Genomic DNA, 20440 nt, shown 5'->3' on the forward strand with positions numbered 1-20440 from the left:
GCTAAGAATTCTGCCAGCCTTTGCTACAAGTGATGGATACACAGGTCTATTGGCTGTGAGAGGAGGGTAACTTTGCAGTAGGTTCTTCATGGAAGAAGCTGGAACATAAGCTGTTGGTGGAAGGTTGCCTTGTGCTATGTCCTGCTGAGCTGAATGCTCAAAGGGAGACTTATCTCAAAATAAGTTTCAAGTTGAGTGTTTTAAGCTTAAAAGGCTGTTGCAGAGTAACCCTGGACTTCAGTTCTAGTGGCCTTGTCTGATGCTTGTGGTTTTGTTCTCCCTGCTGCTAATCTGGAAAGGCTTGTTGCAGGAACAGCTGCAGATTTCATAGCTCCATCTCTGCCTCTTCGTGCTTCCTATTAGCTGCACCACTGAACCAGGGCACACACCCTGCCAACCATTAAGATGACTCCCATCACTGACCTCGGGGCTTCCTTCAGCTTCCAATGGGACATCCATTTTAGTGCTTCCTTTGTCCTTGATTCACTGCCTTGGCTGAAACTATAGGATTCCTGAGTTCTCGTTTTGGCCTTAGTTCAGAGATATAATAAATATTTAATTCTTAAAAAGGTTTGAAAATCTCTTACTTCAGTATTTGTTCTAATATTATGCTGAGTAAGAAATGCTTTTTCTCAAGAGATGGATGGTTCTGCAAATGAGCGGTTATTTGACTGTGTCCTTATCCATCTCCTACCTCCTCGATGTATTAAAACCCTTACTGGGGTGAAAGTTCTTACTCCAGGGAGCACTTCCAGGAGCTGGATACCCTCCTGACAGGTGTTCTTCACTCTGGTTTTGTGTTGTTTTCCTTCCCGTTTTGGAGAAAATGAGTGGTGTATCATTTTTAATGCTCCAAGAGCTTGATGTGTCTCTTGAGGGGGAAAAAAGCCATCAGAGGATCAGATAGGTATCTTGAAACTGAGTAACAGGCATGCAAGAACTGCTTTTGGAGAGTGTTCAGATTGTACATTGTTCTGACTCCATTAGATACTGGCTGCATATACCAGCAGAAGAGAGCATTTTCTTCCAAGCAAACTAGTCTGGCAAATAATCATTATGCCAAATAAAGTGGAACTTAGCATAGAAATTTCCATCCTTAACCATGGTTCCTCAGCTGTTCCCAATCACGTACAGTTGAAACTTGAGAAGCATGATGTCAACTTCAATGGTCATTTTAATTGTGTATATATCTAAAATACATAAGTGAATGGGAAATATTATAAAGGTATTTTAAAAGAAAACTGCTTCAGAAAATAAAATCTGTATTCACTTCAGATGCAGAATCCTTCCCAGTACCAAAGGAAAATGGAACGTGCTGGGGTTTTGAGGTTTCAAAGTCTGCTGCATTTTGACACAAAGTTATTTGAAACAGTAAGTTAGTCTTGTCTTGTAAGTGCCCTTGTACTGTGGTTTACCTTTTCTAATGGGAGTGCTGGAAGCCTGGGACGTTTAGTAAGAGTCCAGACAAGGTCTTGAGCAGGGAAGACTCCTGCAATGACAGCGATAATTTATTTGTTTTCTTCTGCCTCTAACTTTTCTTGAATCCCCAGAAGACACCACTGCTTGGTCAAAGCTAACCAGGATATTTCCTTTTGTATCCATTTGATACTCTTTGGAAAAGGAAAATGCTACCAGGTTGGTGCAGAGGATGTGAACATCTGTGACAGATGAACTTAATGCTGAGCTATGTGTTTTGGGCAAAGCAGTCTTTACCCACATTAGCATTTTGTAGAAGTGCATATTGAGGGAAGGAAATAAATGTGAATCTTGAAAGCAAAATTGATTGGAAAAGCTGCATTTGTAAGTAAAGTGGGTTATAAAACTAGAGCTGACAGAGGCTTTTAAAAAAGCACGTGCTAACTTCTGATTTAGTGTTCTGTCTCTTGGAGGATTGGAGCTGGAGAGCCGAATGCATTGCTTGTCGTTGTATGTGTTTAATAATAGCTGGAGACCAACCTCAAAGATGCCAATACCTAGTGGGCAGAAGTCCACGTTTTTCTGAACTTCCTGAATGAGTCTGAATAAAAACCATAAAGAGGGTGCTGTGCCCCACACAAGCCATTTAACTGGACATGGGGAAATGCTACCTGACTTGGCTGTCTTTTATCATACCCTTGTGAAGGGCAGTAGCAGTAGTATAGATAGCCAAGAAACCTGGAGAAGTTGGTCTGCTAGTGGGAAAAGCCAGGTTCTGCTGCAAGTTGTAGGCTGAGATTAATTCTAGATTGACGTGTCCTGAACAAAAGCAGGGCTTTGTAATCCACTGAAGTTTTACACTGTCCCATACGAGACTGCAAGGACTCATCCTAAATTTTGACATTTTCAATATAGAAAACAGATTCATATCTAAGCGGGCAAAAACTGTCCTTCCCATCCGATGCATCAAACGCACCCTTTGAGCAGAGCTGTAGCACTAAGCCTGCTTTTGTTTTGGTGTGTTAATACCGAAGGCAGCGATGGCAGCGCATGGTTACAGGTCATGTCAGCCTGGCTGTTTTGCAAGGGAAATTTCTCTCTGCATAATAACTATTTGCAGGCTTGAAGGACTAAGGGAACATGTTGTTTCCTCTCCCCTGATTCCCCATATACTATTTTCTGTACTCATCTGCCTGTAGCTTTAATATCACACTCATTAAAGAAGTCCCAGATCAATTGCATGAGGAGAAGTGGGGTGGGTTGCCCTGAGCTTCTGGAGCTGCAATAACGTGCAGGCCGACAATGGGTCTAGTGTTCTTTCAGCTGATGATTAAATACTTGGCTCGTAAATACCAATATTATGTAACTCCTAAATCAAGTCGGCAAATTGTGACCATATGGGAGACTTTCTGTTTGGAAAGATTTGAGTATTCCAAAGTTGGTCTGAGGAACAAAATAGGCTTCTTATCAAGAGTTGGTAGGAGCAGCAGTAGTGACTTAATCCTCTGTCTTTCCTTGTGCCTTGGTTTCACTTCACCTCCTAGCCTGAGATTAAAACCATGATCCTAAGGCCTGTGGGGTTATGTGAGTAGGCCCAGGACTGCGGTGTTTGCTTGAGTTCTGGCAGTCAGCTGTGCTGCCTCTTTGGAGCTTGTTGGCATGATGGGCAATGAGTGCAGGTGGGGGCCAGCAGGATGACTTCTTACTGAAATGCCTAATTTTATCAGGTGCTGAGTACATCGAGTCATCTCTATTTTAATAGATCGTGGGAGCTTTTGGGCATGCATAGTGTGTTCCTGACGCTCTGTGTGTCCCTGCCTTACTTGGGTGTAAAACCATACCAAAGCTATGGCATTTAGAGGGAACCTGGGCCTTCTTTCAACATACTCTGCTCAAAAGGAGACTTGACAAATGATTTTTTTTATGTTTCTCCCTGAGGTGGCAGGAGGTTTAGCTAGTGCTCGTAAGGGCTCTGAACGGTTAGAGTTGTAATTATGGGTACCAAAAGGCTTTTAATTTTCTAGGTAAATTGAAACCTGGCTCCTACTGACACAGCACCTGCTGTTGTTGGTAGATGCAGGGAGTCTCCTGTTCCTTGCCGATCATGTTCCCTCCAAGGAGTGTGGTGCATTGCAATCTGGGAAGAATGCACTTGGTGCTCTATCCTCTGCAGGACTGCAACAGTTCAAGACCTGCTCCATTTCATTTGCTGGCAGTTTTCTCATTGCCTCTTTGCTAAGAGTGCCTCACAGTGTATAGAAATAACCTTGTTGTTTGTGTTTGAGGCAAGGTCTTTCTCCAGCAGTCATATTTGCTACCCAGAGAGCTGTCAGCATTTTGCTCAAGGGTTTCCCTTACTCTTGTAATATCAACATTTACTGCTTTTCCATCACTATTGGTTTAAATAACTCTTGGTGTTTTATCATCCAGATGTGACCAGAAACAACCAATATGGAACACCTTGTAAAAATAATGGAGTGTGAGAACGGGTAGTTGAGAGAACAAAGGTACAACTGTCTATCATCATTCGTTGGAGGAAATCATTGTCATAAGCTTCCATTTTATCTTCTTTGTGACATGTGGAAGGTCCTGTTTTATTTTCCTGTTTTGGAGGAGGAAGGCAGAGCTCTCTACTGGACAGAAGGGCTTGAGGTCAGTGCAGTCTAGTGATCAGAGAATTCCAGCAACCTGGATTCTTCTACTAATTCTAGTGTATGACCTTGAGCAAGTCACTTAGTGCTGGGAGGTCCAGTTTATCACCTCCTCAGAAGAGCCAGAAGCTTTGTTCATCTGACATGTGACTTCCACAGTGATCCTACAATATTCCACTCTTATCAAAAGCAAGGAGACATTTCTCTTGTGCTTGGTTATTACGTTGAGGAATGCCTTCAGAAACATCACCGTGATGAATTTGCACTGATCTGACTGTTGTTTGAGCTCTCTGGGCAGCATTAGCAGTAATACAGAACAGGACACTGAACTGATGTTGATATGCTAAATTCAGGCAATTGAACTGAGCAGGTTCCTTTTGCCATGCTTAGCAGTAACAGAGAGATTCAGTGGTGCTTGAGTTAGGATCCTCTGCTGAACAAATGCAAGGAAATTTCTGTTACAATCTTAGCACAGACACAAATGTTGGCAGCCTCTGGGAATTCCCTCTTGTCTCTCTTACCAGTGTCTGCAGCAAGGAGGTGTTCCTCTGCTGAGAATAGTCAGCAATTTTTGATGCTGAACGGCAATGGTCATTTTCTTTGATTTGATCAGGAAACTATGATCTTCCACTAAAGTGCTGCAGCAGGAAAAGGTGCTGATCGCTTTGTGGTAGGCAGGCAAATCATATGTATTGCTGTAATTAGAATAGACATATCAGCAGCTTCAGGTGACTGTCAGGTATTTGCATCTGTAGTAGGCAAACGTAGCTTCAATCTCAATTTAATCTCATCCACAAGAGGAGTGAAGCCAGGGAGAACAGAATAAACTCTGCAAGGGAGCATCCTCAGTGTGTCTGACAGACAGCGAACTTGAGCCAGTGCAAGGTCATTAGGTGACTAAAGGTGATTTATGAGAGGGATGTTGATCACCCACAAATGCTAAGAAAAGCCTTTCACCTGGTGGATGTTTCTCTGTGAATTTCTGCATTGGAGGGAAGGAGGGACAGGCTGCAAACAGAGGGCTAAGCAGGGATGGGCAGCTGCTGGGAGAATGGGTCACAGTGCCTGTGTGCAGAGCTTGAAAGGCCATTGAACCATCACCTCGGGTGGCCCCCTCATCTTCCTCCAGTGATTAACAGGACCTGGCTCCCTGCAGTGATTACTGTGTTTTAAGCAGCTTGGTCCAGCTCGAAACAATTACTCTGCTTCCTTGGCACTGAGAGTTGAAGCTCTGGACTTTGCTGTCTTTGAGATATTAGCCAAAACCAGTGTGATCCACAACAACTACAAGTCAATGCTGCTGAACATCATCTCTCATTTGGTCCTGGGAGGCTGAAGATGCTGATAGTTTCTGAGATCAGGTAGCAATTCTCTAAGAAGGGGGACCAAGCTTTGCTGCCTTTTACTGTAAAAGGTCGCCTTACAATGTTTTTAATGCACAGATAGATATTTTATCTTTTTAAGGCTTCTCTACCAAAGGTTCAGCCAGTACAGACAGTGACTCTAATGCAGTAGGTTTGTTTGACACCAGGGCTAATTAGCAATTACCCAAATCTTGGAGCAAGCACTCTCAGACCAGATTTTTTTTTTCCTCCCAAGCAGGCTAGGCATAAAATTCCATCTGCCTAATTTGCAAATGCAATTGCTTTAATTATGCATCCAAATTGGGAAAGTGTATGCTCAAAAGATAGATAGCTAATTCTGTGCACGTCTGATGATAATGTGTATACAAGTCAGCACTGTCTCAAAATCTGCTCCCTTTGAGGATAACTTTAAAAAAAAAAAAATAGATCCTCTCCTTTTGCAAGTTTACAGCAGCTAGACAGCCTGTATACCAGTTTAGTCTGTGTTTTGTTGGTATTGCTTGTGTCTTGTTTTTGTTTTACACAAGGGAATAATTTTCCTTTCCCAGAGCTAAATCCTGCCAACAAGGATCAGAACGTAAGGGTTAGCTGCTGTGAATGTACCTGCTTCTGCATTCAAGAAATTCCCTGCCCCTAGAGATGGCAGGTGCAGGGAAGTGCAATAGAACAGGGAAGGTGAAGGGAAGGAGGAAAGTGCATCTGTGGATGGAGGCTGGCAAATGGGTCAGAGAGTTCAGCTGGGTACAGCAGCAGCCTCTGCTCTACCTTGCCAGTGTTCTGCCCTGACCTCATTTATTGGCACCATAATAGGAAATCCTGGTGCTGTTTTTTCTTGCACCCCATGTAGGTCACCTTGTGATCAGGCTGAGACTTGGTTCCTATGGCTCCAGCCTGGTGGTGGTTCTCCTGACTGCATGGGTCTGGTGCTGCCAGATTGGTACTAATCTCCCCTGACAACTGTCAGGCCCTGCCTGGCCTTGCTTTGTCCTCATGGTTTCCTCCTTTTCTTTTTACCCAGATGAGCAACAAAAGGTCGAATAGTTTCCGCCAAGCCATCCTTCAGGGGAACAGGAGGCTGTGCAGCAAGGCGCTGCTGGAGGAAACAGGGCTGAGCCTGTCACAGAGGCTGATCCGGCACGTTGCGTATGAGACCCTGCCACGAGAGATAGACCGCAAGTGGTACTATGACAGCTATACCTGCTGCCCTCCACCCTGGTTCATGATTACCATCACTATTGTAGAGGCAAGTACCTTAATGCCCTGTCTCTGGAAACCCACCCCACGCTGCCCAGGCCTTTGCTGGGACACGAACAATGACTAGCGTGGGACTAGTTTGGACCCAGACAAGGACGAGTGTGAAGCTGATATGACCATCTTGGCTTGCCTATGTATGTGTGTGTAAATGGAGACTGTGGTCCTATCTGTCTCCATGTGTGGTGATAAGTCATTGAAGCAATTTGTGTATGAAACCACGGAATCTGGGAAACCAAAGCAAAGTTCTTTTGAAGAGTGAAAACCAGGGTAGTTTTAGGGGTAATTCAAATAATGGAAATAGAAATAAAATTCCTATGCTCTTTGAATGGAGAGAAAAAGGAGGGAACAGACACTAGATTAAATATCCTCACCTTATTTCTTTCTCCAATAAGGCCTTTGTACAATTGCTAAGTGATGCACTGGAATAAGCAAGGAGAAGGATATCCTATGGCACCGATTCGTAGGGTGCTGAGTTCCTCTGACTCAGTGGCTGGCTTGTTACAGAAAGCCGTATACATGGTTATGCCAATGTGTTGCAGGTTCCACATAATAGGGAACTTTCACAGTGAATGGCTGTCAGATGGGAGAAAAGTTGTTTTACAGTTGGCTTCCCATTCATGATTTTGAGTTGCAAAGTGTTTTTCAGTTAGAGAAGGCATTTGCTAACTAAGGAATCTCCCTGCTCTTCTAGGTTGCCTTTTTCCTTTACAACGGAGTGGTATTAGACAGATTTGTGCTCCAAGTCACCCATCCCTTATACCTGAAGAACGCACTACTTTACCATCCTCAGCTCCGTGCTCAGGCTTGGAGGTACCTAACCTACATATTCATGCATGCAGGGTGAGTACTTACAAACTGGAGAGATTCCCCACAGTTCAGGTTCCCTGGAGAGAGGCAGGAGGAGGAAGCAACTGAATCAGCTCATAAATCAATTTAAAAAAACCCCAAACGCAGTAATTCTAAATTTGTCATATAATCTGTAGCTGTTTTGGAGTCTTGGGCAATGAGGAGCAAACCTTCATAGCTGTCTGAAGGTAGGAGGCAACATAAGGATCTTAAGAGATGCTGCTCTTCTCCCTGCAGTGTTGGGACCACACCAACTTCTTAGTGTGCACTTCCCTGTGCGTACTTCCTAAAACTCACCAGACTTAAGTGCAGTGTCCCTCTAGAGGAGGTGTACAACTGGTGTAACGAGTCTGCAGAGATGCTGAACTGGTATTTAAGAACTACATGTTGTATTTTTGCTAGAGTTTCTAGTTGGGGTTGGAAAAGTCAATTAAACTCCCTGTGCCTATATTATGCCATCACTTAGTAATGTTGTCCCTTCTGTAGGGACTGAGGTAATGCCTAGAAGCCTGAGTCAAGACTGACCTCCTGGTTTGTACACACTGTACAAACACCAGTGTTCCCGAAGAGCTGACAGTCTCAAATGACCAGATGGGCAGAGAATGGTTCATCTAATGCAAAATTAAGATGCAGAGTAAAATGAATTGTCCTTCATTCCATGGGAGGTATGTAGCAGACTTGTGAAGAGAATCCAAGGCATGGCGATTCTAATTCTGTGTTTCTGGACTGCACCAGTCCTCCCAAGATTTGAAGAGACTTAATTATGTGATGTTTGTGATGCCATGGTGATGAGTGAGTGTCACAGGAAAGTTCATCTCTGTATGAAACACTCTGCCCCCTCTGTGAGCTTTCTCAGATCATTATCTTCACACATTCCTGGCAGATAATTGCAATTTTCTTTAATTCTGTCAGTGAAGAATCAGAGCAACAAGATTTTTAGCAGTGGTTTATAGTCTGAAAGTGGATAAAGATCCTTTATTCTTAAACAGAAAGCTTATATTCCAATCAGTCAATGTTCTCCTTTAAAAGGCCAGAAAGATCAAGAGGATCTTTTCCTGTTTCCACTGGGAAGCTGATGTCCCTTCTCTGCCGTGGAATAACAGCCTCAGTGTGTAATTGCCGTTGAGTGCAAGACGTGCCTCAGATCTCTAAATAAAAATCATAGTTGGGACAGAACGGACTTGACCCAAGGGGAGAGTAGAAAAAAATTCTAGAGGAAACTTCTAAATGTGGTGACGTCTGTACTCGACATGCTAAATCCCTCAAAAAAAATCCTGTGTACAGAGGTGTAAATCTACAAGTGGAGGCTGTTGGGCTTAGATGTGAGGCTGGTTATGTAATGAGAATTAGAAAGATCCATCACTGAGAATGTGGGGGAAACTGGGCTTGTAATAAGAAGGACCACTTAATTTTAACTAATGCAAACTGATTTGTATCTGAGTTTTCTTCTGGTTTTGTTGTTGTTCTACTGTATCACTTCTGTAACCATAGATTGCTCTGGAATTCCTTTGAAGAGGAGCACCTGCACAATGACAATTTTTCAGCTCTTAAATGTCTTCCTGTGTCAGTTGTGGCTTCCTTTCCTAACCTGTGTAAGGTCACCCTTATCTGTAGCAGGCAGTACTCTGGCATTCTCCACATTTATTGTCTGAAAAATAACAGGTTTACTTCGCGTCTGTGGCCAGCTTTGTGATGAACAATGGTGAAGGTGGCGTGCAGAAGACTCATTGTTTTTGTGATGGATTCCAAATTCTTTAGCTACATAGCCCTCAAAACAATGGAGAGTCCTGCTGGAACAATAAACCCCATGACTTATTTGCAGTAGCTGGAGTTAAGCTAAATGTTCACTTATTGCTAACTCATATGTGTTAAGCTCCTTTCATATCAGGAGGACAGATAAATCTTAGAAGGGTAATAATGTTTGTAGTGGAAGCCCATCATTCTCCTCTTGTTTTCAAATGAGAGGCTAACACAGTGTCATGGGATTTATTGTTGTTCTGTTCCCAGCTGAGACTTTAAGATGGTAATGTGGACTGCTGCTTAATTTAGGGCACTTGGTCTGCTTTTTTGAAGAGCTAGTGACAGTCAGGTGTCCAAGAAGGCAGCAGTTGCTAAGCCTTGGGTGGCTGTGCCTCTAGAAAGATTCCAAAAATGCATGGACCGTGTGATGGTCCCGATGGAGAGAGCTTTGTCAACGGCTGAAAAGCCAGGCAAAGTTGTAAATTCTGCCCTTCTGCTTTCATGGAAAGCAGACGTTGATTATCGGGGGCCCACACATTTGTAACACTGCCATAACTAATGACCTGCATTGATGCTCAGTCCCATTTGTTTGGTCTCAGGGAAGAAGAAAGTCTTTAATAAATCAATGGAATTGTCATTTCAAGAATGACGCGTTCAGCACCGGCAAAGGCTAATTATATTTTATGGGTGCTTATTGACTGTGGAGCCTTCAATGCTCTTAGCATGATGGGGAGAGGGAGTGAATGGGATCACTCCTGGAAAGTCTTTTAAGAACAGCTGTGAATCAGAGCGGTCACTTTAGTCTACGATAAACTTTGCCGAGCCCTTACAAAAGCTGCCTTTGAGAAGCAAGTCCCAGTGCTTTGTGTGAAAATGTCAGGCGCTGCCTCATGATGTTAACTGCCAGCTGAAGCTTCTTTCCTCCCCACGGTAAAAGGGCACTTGGATGGTTTGACTATATTCTGTGATCTCTGTGTGACCTTTGCTGGTTGTTCCTAATTTAATTCCCAAGTTCTGTGTACATGCAGGATCAAAATGGGTGCCAGAATACACCTGTGCCCCCATGGCCTCAAAAGCTCCAAGCAAGATGATAAATATACACAGTTACATTCTGTAATTTGCTACAATGGCAAACTGTGGTGCTGAGTGTCTCATGCAGGGAGATAAACTTACTCTTAGAGAAAAATTAAGTGGTAACAAACCCATTAAGATACCCAGAAAGGTCTGTTTCCTGCAGCATCATTTCTAGCAGCCTTTTCTGGTCCTACTTTAAATCCTCCTGTATGAGATGATTGTATCCTTAGTGCATCTATCTTACCATCAGCACTTTTTATGATGTATATGGGAAATTGCTATGGTAACATGAAGAAAGACTAAAACAGTGAAAATACATGCAACTTAAACCAATTATTTCTAGGGGAGCAATTCATTTCTTGTATAAAATACAACATAGATTTACATTAGCTACTTTGCACTTCTTCCCCCAAAAGACACCGGTCTTCTCCACTAAGGGTGCCATCGGGTCCTTTCAGTCCACCTTTCAGTGAAAGCAGTCGGGTACTTTTTCATACAGAAAAGAGTATACTCTTGGGTCCAGTGTGATGTGGCCATTTAGCAAGGGTCACAGCCCTGTGAGCACAGAATAAATCTCAGGTGCTAGCTGAGTATTGAAGAGGGAACCTGTTCAGATGCCTGTTGCTGCTGTTACATCACTGGAAGACCCTGCAGTTGTTAAAGCCATGGGTAAATACTTGTATGAAGCTTTGAAAAGTAGCAAGACAGTTTTGTTAAGTATTATTGATTAGAATATCAAAGAACTTGCTTTAAACATGTTGATTCATCATAGCAGAAATCTGCTGCACGTGGTCTTTACCTAATATGAACATCTTGGCTGTCACACTCTCTCCCTTTAGGCTGCAAGTGGTCCCACAGTTGCTGATGCGTGCAGCAGGGTTTGCTACAAGACAAGTCTTAGCCCTGCTCTTTCCGTTGCATTTAACAGGAGTTTTGCTGAGTGCGATGGGAACAGCAGTAGGAGAACAAGCAGCTTCAATGGATACGCCTGGCATCCTGCTGGATGGCTAACGTCAGCCAGACATGAAATACTCTCTGCTTCCCACTTTGGCCATGATCACTTGGAGGTTGGCTCAGCAGAAAAGGGTGGGGGACAGATAGTACAAACAGTAAAGCTGCATTGTGTGTCAGAAGGAGACTGTAACTGTTTTGGGACTGCTAGGCTTACCTTGCTTTTGATTCAATATCTGCTCCCCATTATGTCAACATAATATGTGCAGGGAAAAGCTATATCATCAGGAAAGAAAAAGAGAGGAGTGAGTCTAGTTTCTAGCTGCTTTTCCTGGCTTTACTGCAATCTTGCTGCATTTTTTGGACAAGTCATTTAACTTCTTTACATTTTTTCAAATCTTCTATTAAAAAAAAAAACACAAAAAAGCCCAAGTCTTACTAAGAACTGAATGTGCTGTGAGGTCTTCGGCTGAAAGGCCCTGGGAAGATATAAAAAGATGAGCAGGAAAGAAGGAAGGAACATCACAACTCTTGGTCTGATAGTTTCAGGAACCATTGTTTTTTCCCAGTGTTAAAATTTACTTTCATGAAGCAGATGCTATTTGATCTCCTTTTGAGATATGTCTGTCACAAAGAGAAGGGAGATGAAGAGTTAGAAAAGAGGACAACTTTTTTTTTCCCCTTTCTCTTCTTGCTGCAGGATAGAACACCTGGGACTCAACGTTGTCCTTCAGCTCCTGGTTGGGGTTCCCCTGGAAATGGTGCATGGAGCTGCAAGGATCAGCTTTGTGTATGTCGCTGGAGTTGTAGCAGGTAGGTTACACCTCTAGATGCCCTAGATGGAGAGGCATCTGAAAGTGATCTGCGATGAATTAACATAGAAGAAATGTTTTGTGACATTTGTGCATAAGAGAAGAGCAGTCACTGATTTTCTCTGTTTTGAAATTCTTTTGGAGGCTGGAAGTGGGAAATATGCTACAACCTGACATCTGTTTCTAACTATCCATAGGCATAGTGTTTAGGAGACCTGCTTTAAAAACAACAACAACAACCAAAAATAAAATAAAAAAATAGCCTTGCTGTAGCTGGTCTTCCTGAACGTGGCAGTCGTGCTGTCGTGGTGTACCTTTCCTCATGTCCCATAGAGGCCTAAAAGAAAAGTGTTATCATAGATGCCTGCATGAAGAATCTTCCCCCTACTCCTTCTCACCCCCAGGTCCTGTGCCTGTTCTTCCTCCATTTGTCCTACGCTGTCTGGTTCCTACAGCTACAGCCTGAGTAAGCAGGAAGTATTTGGTTGTAGCTTGTGAGCAGCTCACAGGAATCTGGAAATTCATTTAATCATGAAGCCATAGGTTTTGATTGATTTTTAGTTTGTTTTGTATTGCTTTTATTTATGTTTGGCATCTCCAGCAGTTTGGAGGTGATGAAAGTTAGCTGACAATAGATCAACATCTAATGAAAAAAGGAGAGGGTGAGAACAACCAAGGGCTTCGCAGTGGAACTCAGACAAGGATTGACTGCCTTAGCTCAAGATTTATGGTGATTTTCTTTCCAGCCTCATAACTTCATTTTTTTCATAATGAGCAGATAAAGCTATTGTAAAATAGGCTGCATTGAGTGCTAATAAATCCTGCATTCCAGAAGGGAGACCGTGAAAAGAATAATTGGGATAGGACGTGAGACTAGGCATGGTACAAACACCATGCTCATTAACGGAGAGAAAGCAGTTAGCAGACCAGCTCCAGAGTCCCTTGCCTATTATTTTAATAAACATTAAAGTGGTCCCCAGTCTGCAACTTTGCAGGCACAAACTCTTCTACTTAGATCAGTCTGACAAGTCATGGGGCTTCACTTGTGTACGTACACATTGCACATCTGTGCCAGGGAAGCAAAGCAAGTAAACACTGAATGTGCTGTGACTGAGAGCAGGTGAGCACTGTGAGTTGCCAGCTGCCTCTCAGATTCCTGTGGCCATGGGCTTACTGGCAGGGTCTGCAGGGCCAGAGACAGGCTTCGCTGGGCATTGGGCTGGGCTGAACTCTTAGGGCTGTGCAGGCTGCACCCAGAGCCTGAGCGAGGCTCACTAGCCCACCCAGCATTACTGGTGTGTTTCTGCTACACGAATGATCTCACCTTTTTTTTTTCTCAGGCTGCCACATCCTCATAGACTTGCCTTTCATACCTCGTAACCTGTGAATTGCATGCCAAGTAAATAAAAGTACCAAAAGGAAAGGGAAAACTTCCATCCTTTAGTGCAGGATGGAACTATAAAGGTGATCGAACAGTCTCAGACAGAAAAGCATCCCATGATGCCTTTACCTATTTGAGTTGTTAGCCAATTATTAAACATGACTTATTCTTTGATGTATGCCAGGAGATGGAGGAAAAAGCATACATATGCTGAGGATCTGGCAATTTAAAGATAAAGCAGCTCCTAAACAACCAGGAATAAACAGTCAAATGCAGACACATGCTACAGTGGCCACTCCCTACTTTTATGTTGTTTTTTTTCCTCATTTGTCTGGCTTTGCTAAAAGGACACGTGGAAATGCAGGGTGAGAAGTGTGTGCTCAGTGCTGTGTCCAAGCATTTAACTGCAAGTTGTCATTAATCCTTTCTTAACTTCTAATTAACTTTTCCCTTAATGGCAGTGCTTAAGAGATGAAAAGTCTCAGGGCCATAGGGTGAAGAAGGGAGCTATGAGCAGAGCTGGCTGGTGGAACCTTGGCTCTATCTTGACCCAGAATCACCTGAGCAATTAGCGAAGAAGTCTGTTAGAAGATTCTGTACTGCTTATGACTCTCTCTAGATTTGTTGTTGCATTTTTCCCCTTTCCTGCTCATCATAAACACCTTCATTAACCCTGCCTTGTGACACCAAGTCTGCCTTTGTCTCTCTTCAGTTACTCTTAAAGTTTGCAAAGAAAGGAGCTTTGAGCAGGTCCAGGCCTCTAATTGCAATAAAGAGAAGCAGTGTCTATGTTTGGGTATATTGTTAGTAGTGGTGCCTTTATGTGACTGACCTGTCATTTTGCCATCTCGTGCTTACTGCCTCCATCCAGGTTATTTTTAGGTAGTTCTACTCTGCAGTTTTATAAGTAACAGACTGTGCTTTGATCAGAGTCCTCAGTTTAAGTTACCAGTCCCCAGTTCCTTTTCACTGTGCAAATATTTAATCTTTCCAGCACGGGAGCTACTTCTATTTTATCCTCAGAAGAGGGAAAAGACAAAGACACTTGTCTGTCTTCTGCTTCCTTGTTGCTTTGATCAGGGTGTAAGTACCTTTTGCAGCATAGTGTTGAAAATACGTTGCTGCTTTGTGCTGGATGCTTTTAGCTTGGATGCTTTTAAAGTAGGTGGAAAGAATTGGACTGATTCCTATTTTCCCCTCTCCTTTTTCTTTATCTCTGTATTGCTGACCTGCAGCAGTTAACACAGAAATGGCAGTTAGTAGGGCTGTAGGGTAGGAAACGGTGGGTGGCAATTTTGACAATCCTTGTTCTTCCTCCCAGGATCCCTGGCAGTGTCAGTAGCCGATATGACTGCGCCTGTGGTGGGCTCCTCCGGAGGCGTGTATGCACTTGTCTCAGCTCACTTGGCCAATATAGTCATGGTGAGTACCAGAATGACTTGTCTAACCTCTTTGGAAGTGAGTGAATCCAGCCAGATATGATGGCCCAAGGGACTGGAAACAGGGTCTGACCCCGTTGTTTGTCGTTCAGAGCTTGCCCGGTTGTCTTGTCCCAGTGGCCTGGTGCTGGAATGGAAACGTGACACTGTAGTTGGTGGCTTTGTGCACTGATGGCCAGCAGCTTGTCGGGAGGAGCCAAAGATGCTGGTGTAATCCAAGGTTTATCAGTGTACTTCAGGCTATCAGCTCTTCTTGCAAGGGGTTGGAAGAGAAGGAACTGACTGGATCTGCAGAAGTTCCAGAGCTGTTTCTGTCTGCAAAGCATCATGTTGTGTTAGGGAGCACCTAAGGAAATTTAGTGTTTGATGGATTTATGTGCAGAATATCCCTTATCCGCTTTTGTAAAACCCAGACTGAGGCTGAACCCTGGGCATAGTAGTGATGCTATCTTTTTGCTCTTTCACCTCAAGAAGTACTTTACAAAGGTCAGTGAATATCAGCATTGTCGTTCCTCTTAGACCTGAAAATAGCAGCACATCCAAGGTCCTCAGAAAGGTGGTGGCAAAGCCCAGCACGTCTGCCTGTGCAGCCCCTAAGCTGACCGTCAGGCGATGATGGTTTTGCTGAGAAAGCTTTTTCTTTTTTTTTTTTTTTTTCTGATTAGGATTTATGTGTAGTGGTTCAGGAATGCATGTCTGTCCTGTACCAGCAACTTCAGAGCAGAATAACCATAAAAATGATGGTAATCCAGCCTTCCCTGGGGTCTGAGTGGGATGATAATGCGAATTGGCTGCAGTAGAGACAGAAGGTCTGTTGTGTGTGCTCTGGAAAACATGCGTGTGTGTGGTGATACTTGTGTCAAGCCTAAAAGAAAACCTTGTGTTTAATGCTTGTATGCTGTGAAATCAGTAGGCTTGGGCTGCAGCCTGCAGTGGTGCTGCTCCAGGCAGCCTTTGTGGTGTCTGGGAGTAGGGGGAGTGAGCAGCTTCCTGAGCAGAATAGGTCTCCTTTGCTGTCTTCAAGCTTTTCAAAGCGTGAAGGAGCTGGGGGCTGTTGCCAAACTAGGTCACTTGAGTGTCTGACAGAGCTAAGGAGCGGAGGGGAGAGCATGCTCCTATGTTACAGCATTTCTGCTGGTGAAATGCCTCCTGTTACACAGGTTTTCTTCAGTGTCTTGCGTCAAAGAGAACCAGGAGGGTGTTTGTTCTGTCTCATAGGGTGGTAATGCAGACATGGGTTCTTCACACTGAGATTCACAGGGTCAGAGGGGGACAAAGGAGCTGTTGCTTTAGAGGAACAAGCTCTGCCAGAGGTGTGTGGAGAGTATTCACCAGTTACCTTCCCAGACTTCCTATAATGTAAAATGGCCTGTCGTTTCACTACTCATTGGAATCTTCCAAATCTATTTAGCAATTGCTACAGTAGCACCTATCTTTCTCCATTATCTGTTGTTTCTTTGTTTTGTTGTTTCTTTTGTCCGTGGTCTCCAGTGGCTACTGGGAGCTCTTCCCAACCTCTGGAGAATGGCAAGGCCAGCCAAAGGCCAGGCTGGTGTCAGGGACAGAGCTAGGCCAGCTGGATCTCAGGCAAGGGAAGTCAGTAAGACTGCCAGGCAAAGAAGTGATGGATTGTCCATAACTTGGACAAGTCTGTAATAGGTTCTTTATGGCTATGTCCTCTGGGATTGACAGATCTATGTGTGGTGTGGTGAGTGGAAAATTCACAGCTAGGTGGTAAAGGCAATGAAAGGGGTGTGTTCCAAGGGATATTTGCCCTTGATGCTCCTCCAGTACAGATCCGAATGTAAAATCCCTCCAGGTTTGCATGCAGCATCACTTTGTTTTCCTTGTCTCTTCTCCAGAACTGGTCAGGAATGAAGTGCCAATTCAAACTGCTGCGCATGGCTGTTGCCTTGATCTGTAGTAAGTATCGTGCAATACTTGGCACACATGCAATCCTGTCTTGTTTGTCCTTGTCATAAGGGTTTGTGCTGATTCAGGGTGTTTTGGCTTTGCAGCAGTTTTGGTAAGAACTTGCAGCTGGACCTTCTGGCAGCAGAAACCACATCACTCTCAAATGCAGATTTTGGCTTTCAACACAAGCATTTGTAAATGAGGATTTGTTGTTAGCCAACATCTGTAGTTTGTGGCATTTGTGAAGATCTGGGACTTAAGCATCTCGCCTTTGAATTCACAAACAAGTAGTGCTTTCATAATGCTCATGTTTAGGCATCCTAGAGCACTTTCTATCTGGGACGGCAACAGCATTATACACATATTAATGAATTATCTTCCAGACATATCCTATCCCTAGGGTGGCATGATAAGGGAAACTAAGCTGTCTGTTCATCATAGACAATTGTCTTCAATGTCTAACAGAGGGAGGAGGCCTTTTTTTAAATGATTTTGATATAAATTTTGGAATGGGAATATTCCTTCATCTGTCTACTCTTCCACAAGGCCAGACCACTTACCATCCACTGGGTAGACCTCATCTCTGTATGCCGTACACAACTGTGGTTGGAAAAAAAACAGGTGGTTTCTCTTTTACTCTGTCTCTTCAGGGCTGTAGCACTGCCTGAAAGATGGACTTAAGGAGGGATAGACTTATACAATTAATTTGTTTTTCCTTTCTTGTTCCAGTGAGTTTTGAATTTGGAAGAGCTGTGTGGCTGCGATTCCATCCCTCTGCTTACCCTCCATGCCCACACCCCAGCTTCATGGCTCACCTGGGAGGGGTGATGGTTGGAATCACCCTTGGAGTTATCATCTTGAGGAACTATGAGCAGAGACTCCAAGATCAGACTTTATGGTGGATCTTCCTTTCTATTTATCTCATTTTCGTGGTGTTTGCCATCTTCTGGAACATTTTTGCCTACAGTCTGTTGGATCTGAAACTACCTCCCCCTCCTTGAATACATGGGACAGAAACCTCTGGAGAGCAGAAGTCATCTGCCAGCTAAGTTATATGAGCCAAGATGGAGGATCTATTTTTATATTTAGCTTAGGGGAGGATGATTATTTTGAACACAAGTGTGTGCTGAAGGAGACACTTAAAGATCTCACGAGTGAATGGATTGATCTGTTTGTTCATAAATCTAGCAGGTACTGTGCTGCCTGGTCTGGACCCTGCAGTTTCTTCACTGTCAGGGCTCCCACTGGGCAGCTTGAAACTGGGCATTTATCACTTGGTTTGTTAGCACACATCAATATTTTGTATGGGATATTTGCATTTTCCAAGTCAGTGTTGGAATTGCAGCCAGTTGTTGAATGAATATCCTCAAAGGTACTGAACATTAGAAGGGAAAAAGAGCAGTCAATTACTAACTAGAGATTTGCACGATACTCACAAGGCAGATTGAATTTGGTTTCTACGGATACATCTGACTGTTCAGCCATACCAGTGCCACTGTCTAATTACTTGAATGATTCCTTAATGAAAATTAAGCCTCTGGTGAAACCTGTCTTACGCACCTTTCAAAGGGGTCAGCAAATCTTGATCACCCAAAGCGGTGGAGACTGGTCTTCAACTACAGGTCATACGCAATTGCACTATAAACCTTGGGAACTCTTTAGAGTGATATGGACACTCAGCCAGAGGTGACTTACTGTGCATATTTTGCTTGATTTTTATTTTTCCCCCCAGCCTGTTGTAGCTACAGTGTGTGACTGGGGTTTCTTACTGGGGGATGGAGAAAAGAAGGGCAAATGTTGATTTGTGATTTTATCAGTTGACAATCAGGTGCTGCTTTCTTCTCACTTTGTTTCTGGACATATTGTTGTAACAACATGTGGCCTGTAACACTCTTCCAGCCCGCTCTTGCTGTGTAAGTGGGACCTGGATCACCCGCAGCAGCACAGGGTGGGAGCTTTACAGCCATGCACTCTGATTGGTGCCAGGTTTGTCCACTCAAGTCAGTGGAGTTGAATCAGGTTTTATACCACTGGTTTCAACCTGAAGTGGAAAGAGTGTTACAGTGATCATTGTGAAAGTGATAAAGCTGATTTTAAATTGACTGCTACGTTTTGAGGATGGCAAGTATTTCTGAGGCAACGGAAGATCGGGCTCCAAGCAGCAGTCAATTGCAGTGATGCCTTTTTGCTTAGGATAGGTCAAGCCCAGGTTTTAGGAATCTGGTCTGTAGCACAGCCCATACAGCAGCATGATGCATGCTGCCTGCATGGACCTGGGGGCCAGACTGGAGTGTCTGTATGGTGCATGCCTCTGTAAGGTGTTTGTTGTTACGCTTCTTACTTTAGAGAGCTGCCAAACCACAGTTGAGAAATGTGGATGCCTTCCTTTTCTCCCCCCCTACGCCCACCCGGTTTGGCCTAGACTAGCTCCTTTTTTTCCTTTTTCTGTTTGCATGTCGTGCCCAGCCACCAGAGCCTTCCACAGCACATCTCATGGGCAGTGTAGCAGTTAGGTTTTCGCTGTAGTGAAGGGTTTCTGTATCACGGGCTTTATTCTCTCATCTGTATAAATGGTGCTGCCAGACAATACCACAAACTAGTGGGAGCTTCGCTTTCTAGAGGGGAAATTCTTGAGAATTCATCAGCTGTCCACTTATTTGCCTTTATAGCAAAAATCTCTCTGGAAGGCTGAAGTTCTCCCACAGTATCTGCTAGTAAAAATCCTGTTGCCTTGGTGAAAGAGAAGAGGGAGAAGGAAAGTGTTTCTACAACCTGGAATGAGTCTTGTCTGCAAAAGGAACAAGTTTTGCCACCTTTGTGCACAGAAATGGAGTCTGAGGGCAACGGCACCTTTGTTCTGCATGGCTGGCATGTTGTTCATGGGCCCTCAGATCAAGATACAGAGGTCAGAGCTCCATTCATTTCAAAGAAGAGGACTGATTCCCTATTCTATTTTTATCTCTGCGGTTTGGGTCCAGCTCAGAGCAGTTGTAAGAGTTTACATGTGTTGCTTCAGGTCAGGAGCTTGCCAGCGAGTTTCATACTGGTGGAGATGTAGGGAGACATAGGCAAACAGGAAGGAGGGGAACTAGAATACTGAGGAAAGCATGGTAATGCATAAGGAGGACATTCCTTTCCTCACCTGTTATGCAACCTTTCTGATTGCAGATGCCTTTAAACCAAAGTTGAGCAGGAAGTGGGAGTTCCCTTGCAAGTTTTCCTAAAACTTTGAAATTCTAGTTAGAAAATGTCAATAAATCCCAGATTATTTTGTCTATAATTTGTCAGAATACAGTATGCACTGATTAACTTTTATTTTTTGTTTCTCATCCAAAAGCTACTTAATACCCATCAATTTCCTCCCAAGAAAGCTTTCTGTGCCTGCCAGTGATGTGCTCTGTGGTGAAGCAGCAAGCTACAGGTTCGAGGGCTGCCACTTTCTTCATCAGCCTCACCCTGGCCAATATATCTTTGCCTTTACTCAGGAGAACGAGGGAGCTGCATAGGGTAGTACAGCTGCCCTTCTTTGGTCCTTCATCCGTAAGTCAACATAGTTTACATGAACTAATTAAAAAAAAAAATCAAAAACTCTCACTTT

General features: G+C 43.7%; 1 protein-coding gene across 1 annotated transcript in view; it reads left to right on the forward strand.

Annotated features, from left to right (window-relative positions):
• Positions 1-17843, forward strand: part of RHBDL3 (rhomboid like 3) — a 59726-nt gene extending 41883 nt beyond the window's left edge. Inside the window, exons 5-10 of the mRNA XM_050714368.1 lie at positions 6450-6674; positions 7377-7525; positions 11997-12109; positions 14811-14911; positions 16791-16851; positions 17572-17843. Coding sequence (XP_050570325.1) covers positions 6450-6674; positions 7377-7525; positions 11997-12109; positions 14811-14911; positions 16791-16851; positions 17572-17843 — 921 coding nt within the window. The remainder of the gene's footprint in view (positions 1-6449; positions 6675-7376; positions 7526-11996; positions 12110-14810; positions 14912-16790; positions 16852-17571) is intronic.
• The last annotated feature ends 2597 nt before the right edge of the window (positions 17844-20440 follow it).

The sequence above is a fragment of the Cygnus atratus genome, chromosome 18 (assembly GCF_013377495.2).
Source record: "Cygnus atratus isolate AKBS03 ecotype Queensland, Australia chromosome 18, CAtr_DNAZoo_HiC_assembly, whole genome shotgun sequence".
In the NCBI taxonomy this organism is placed as follows: domain Eukaryota; kingdom Metazoa; phylum Chordata; class Aves; order Anseriformes; family Anatidae; genus Cygnus; species Cygnus atratus.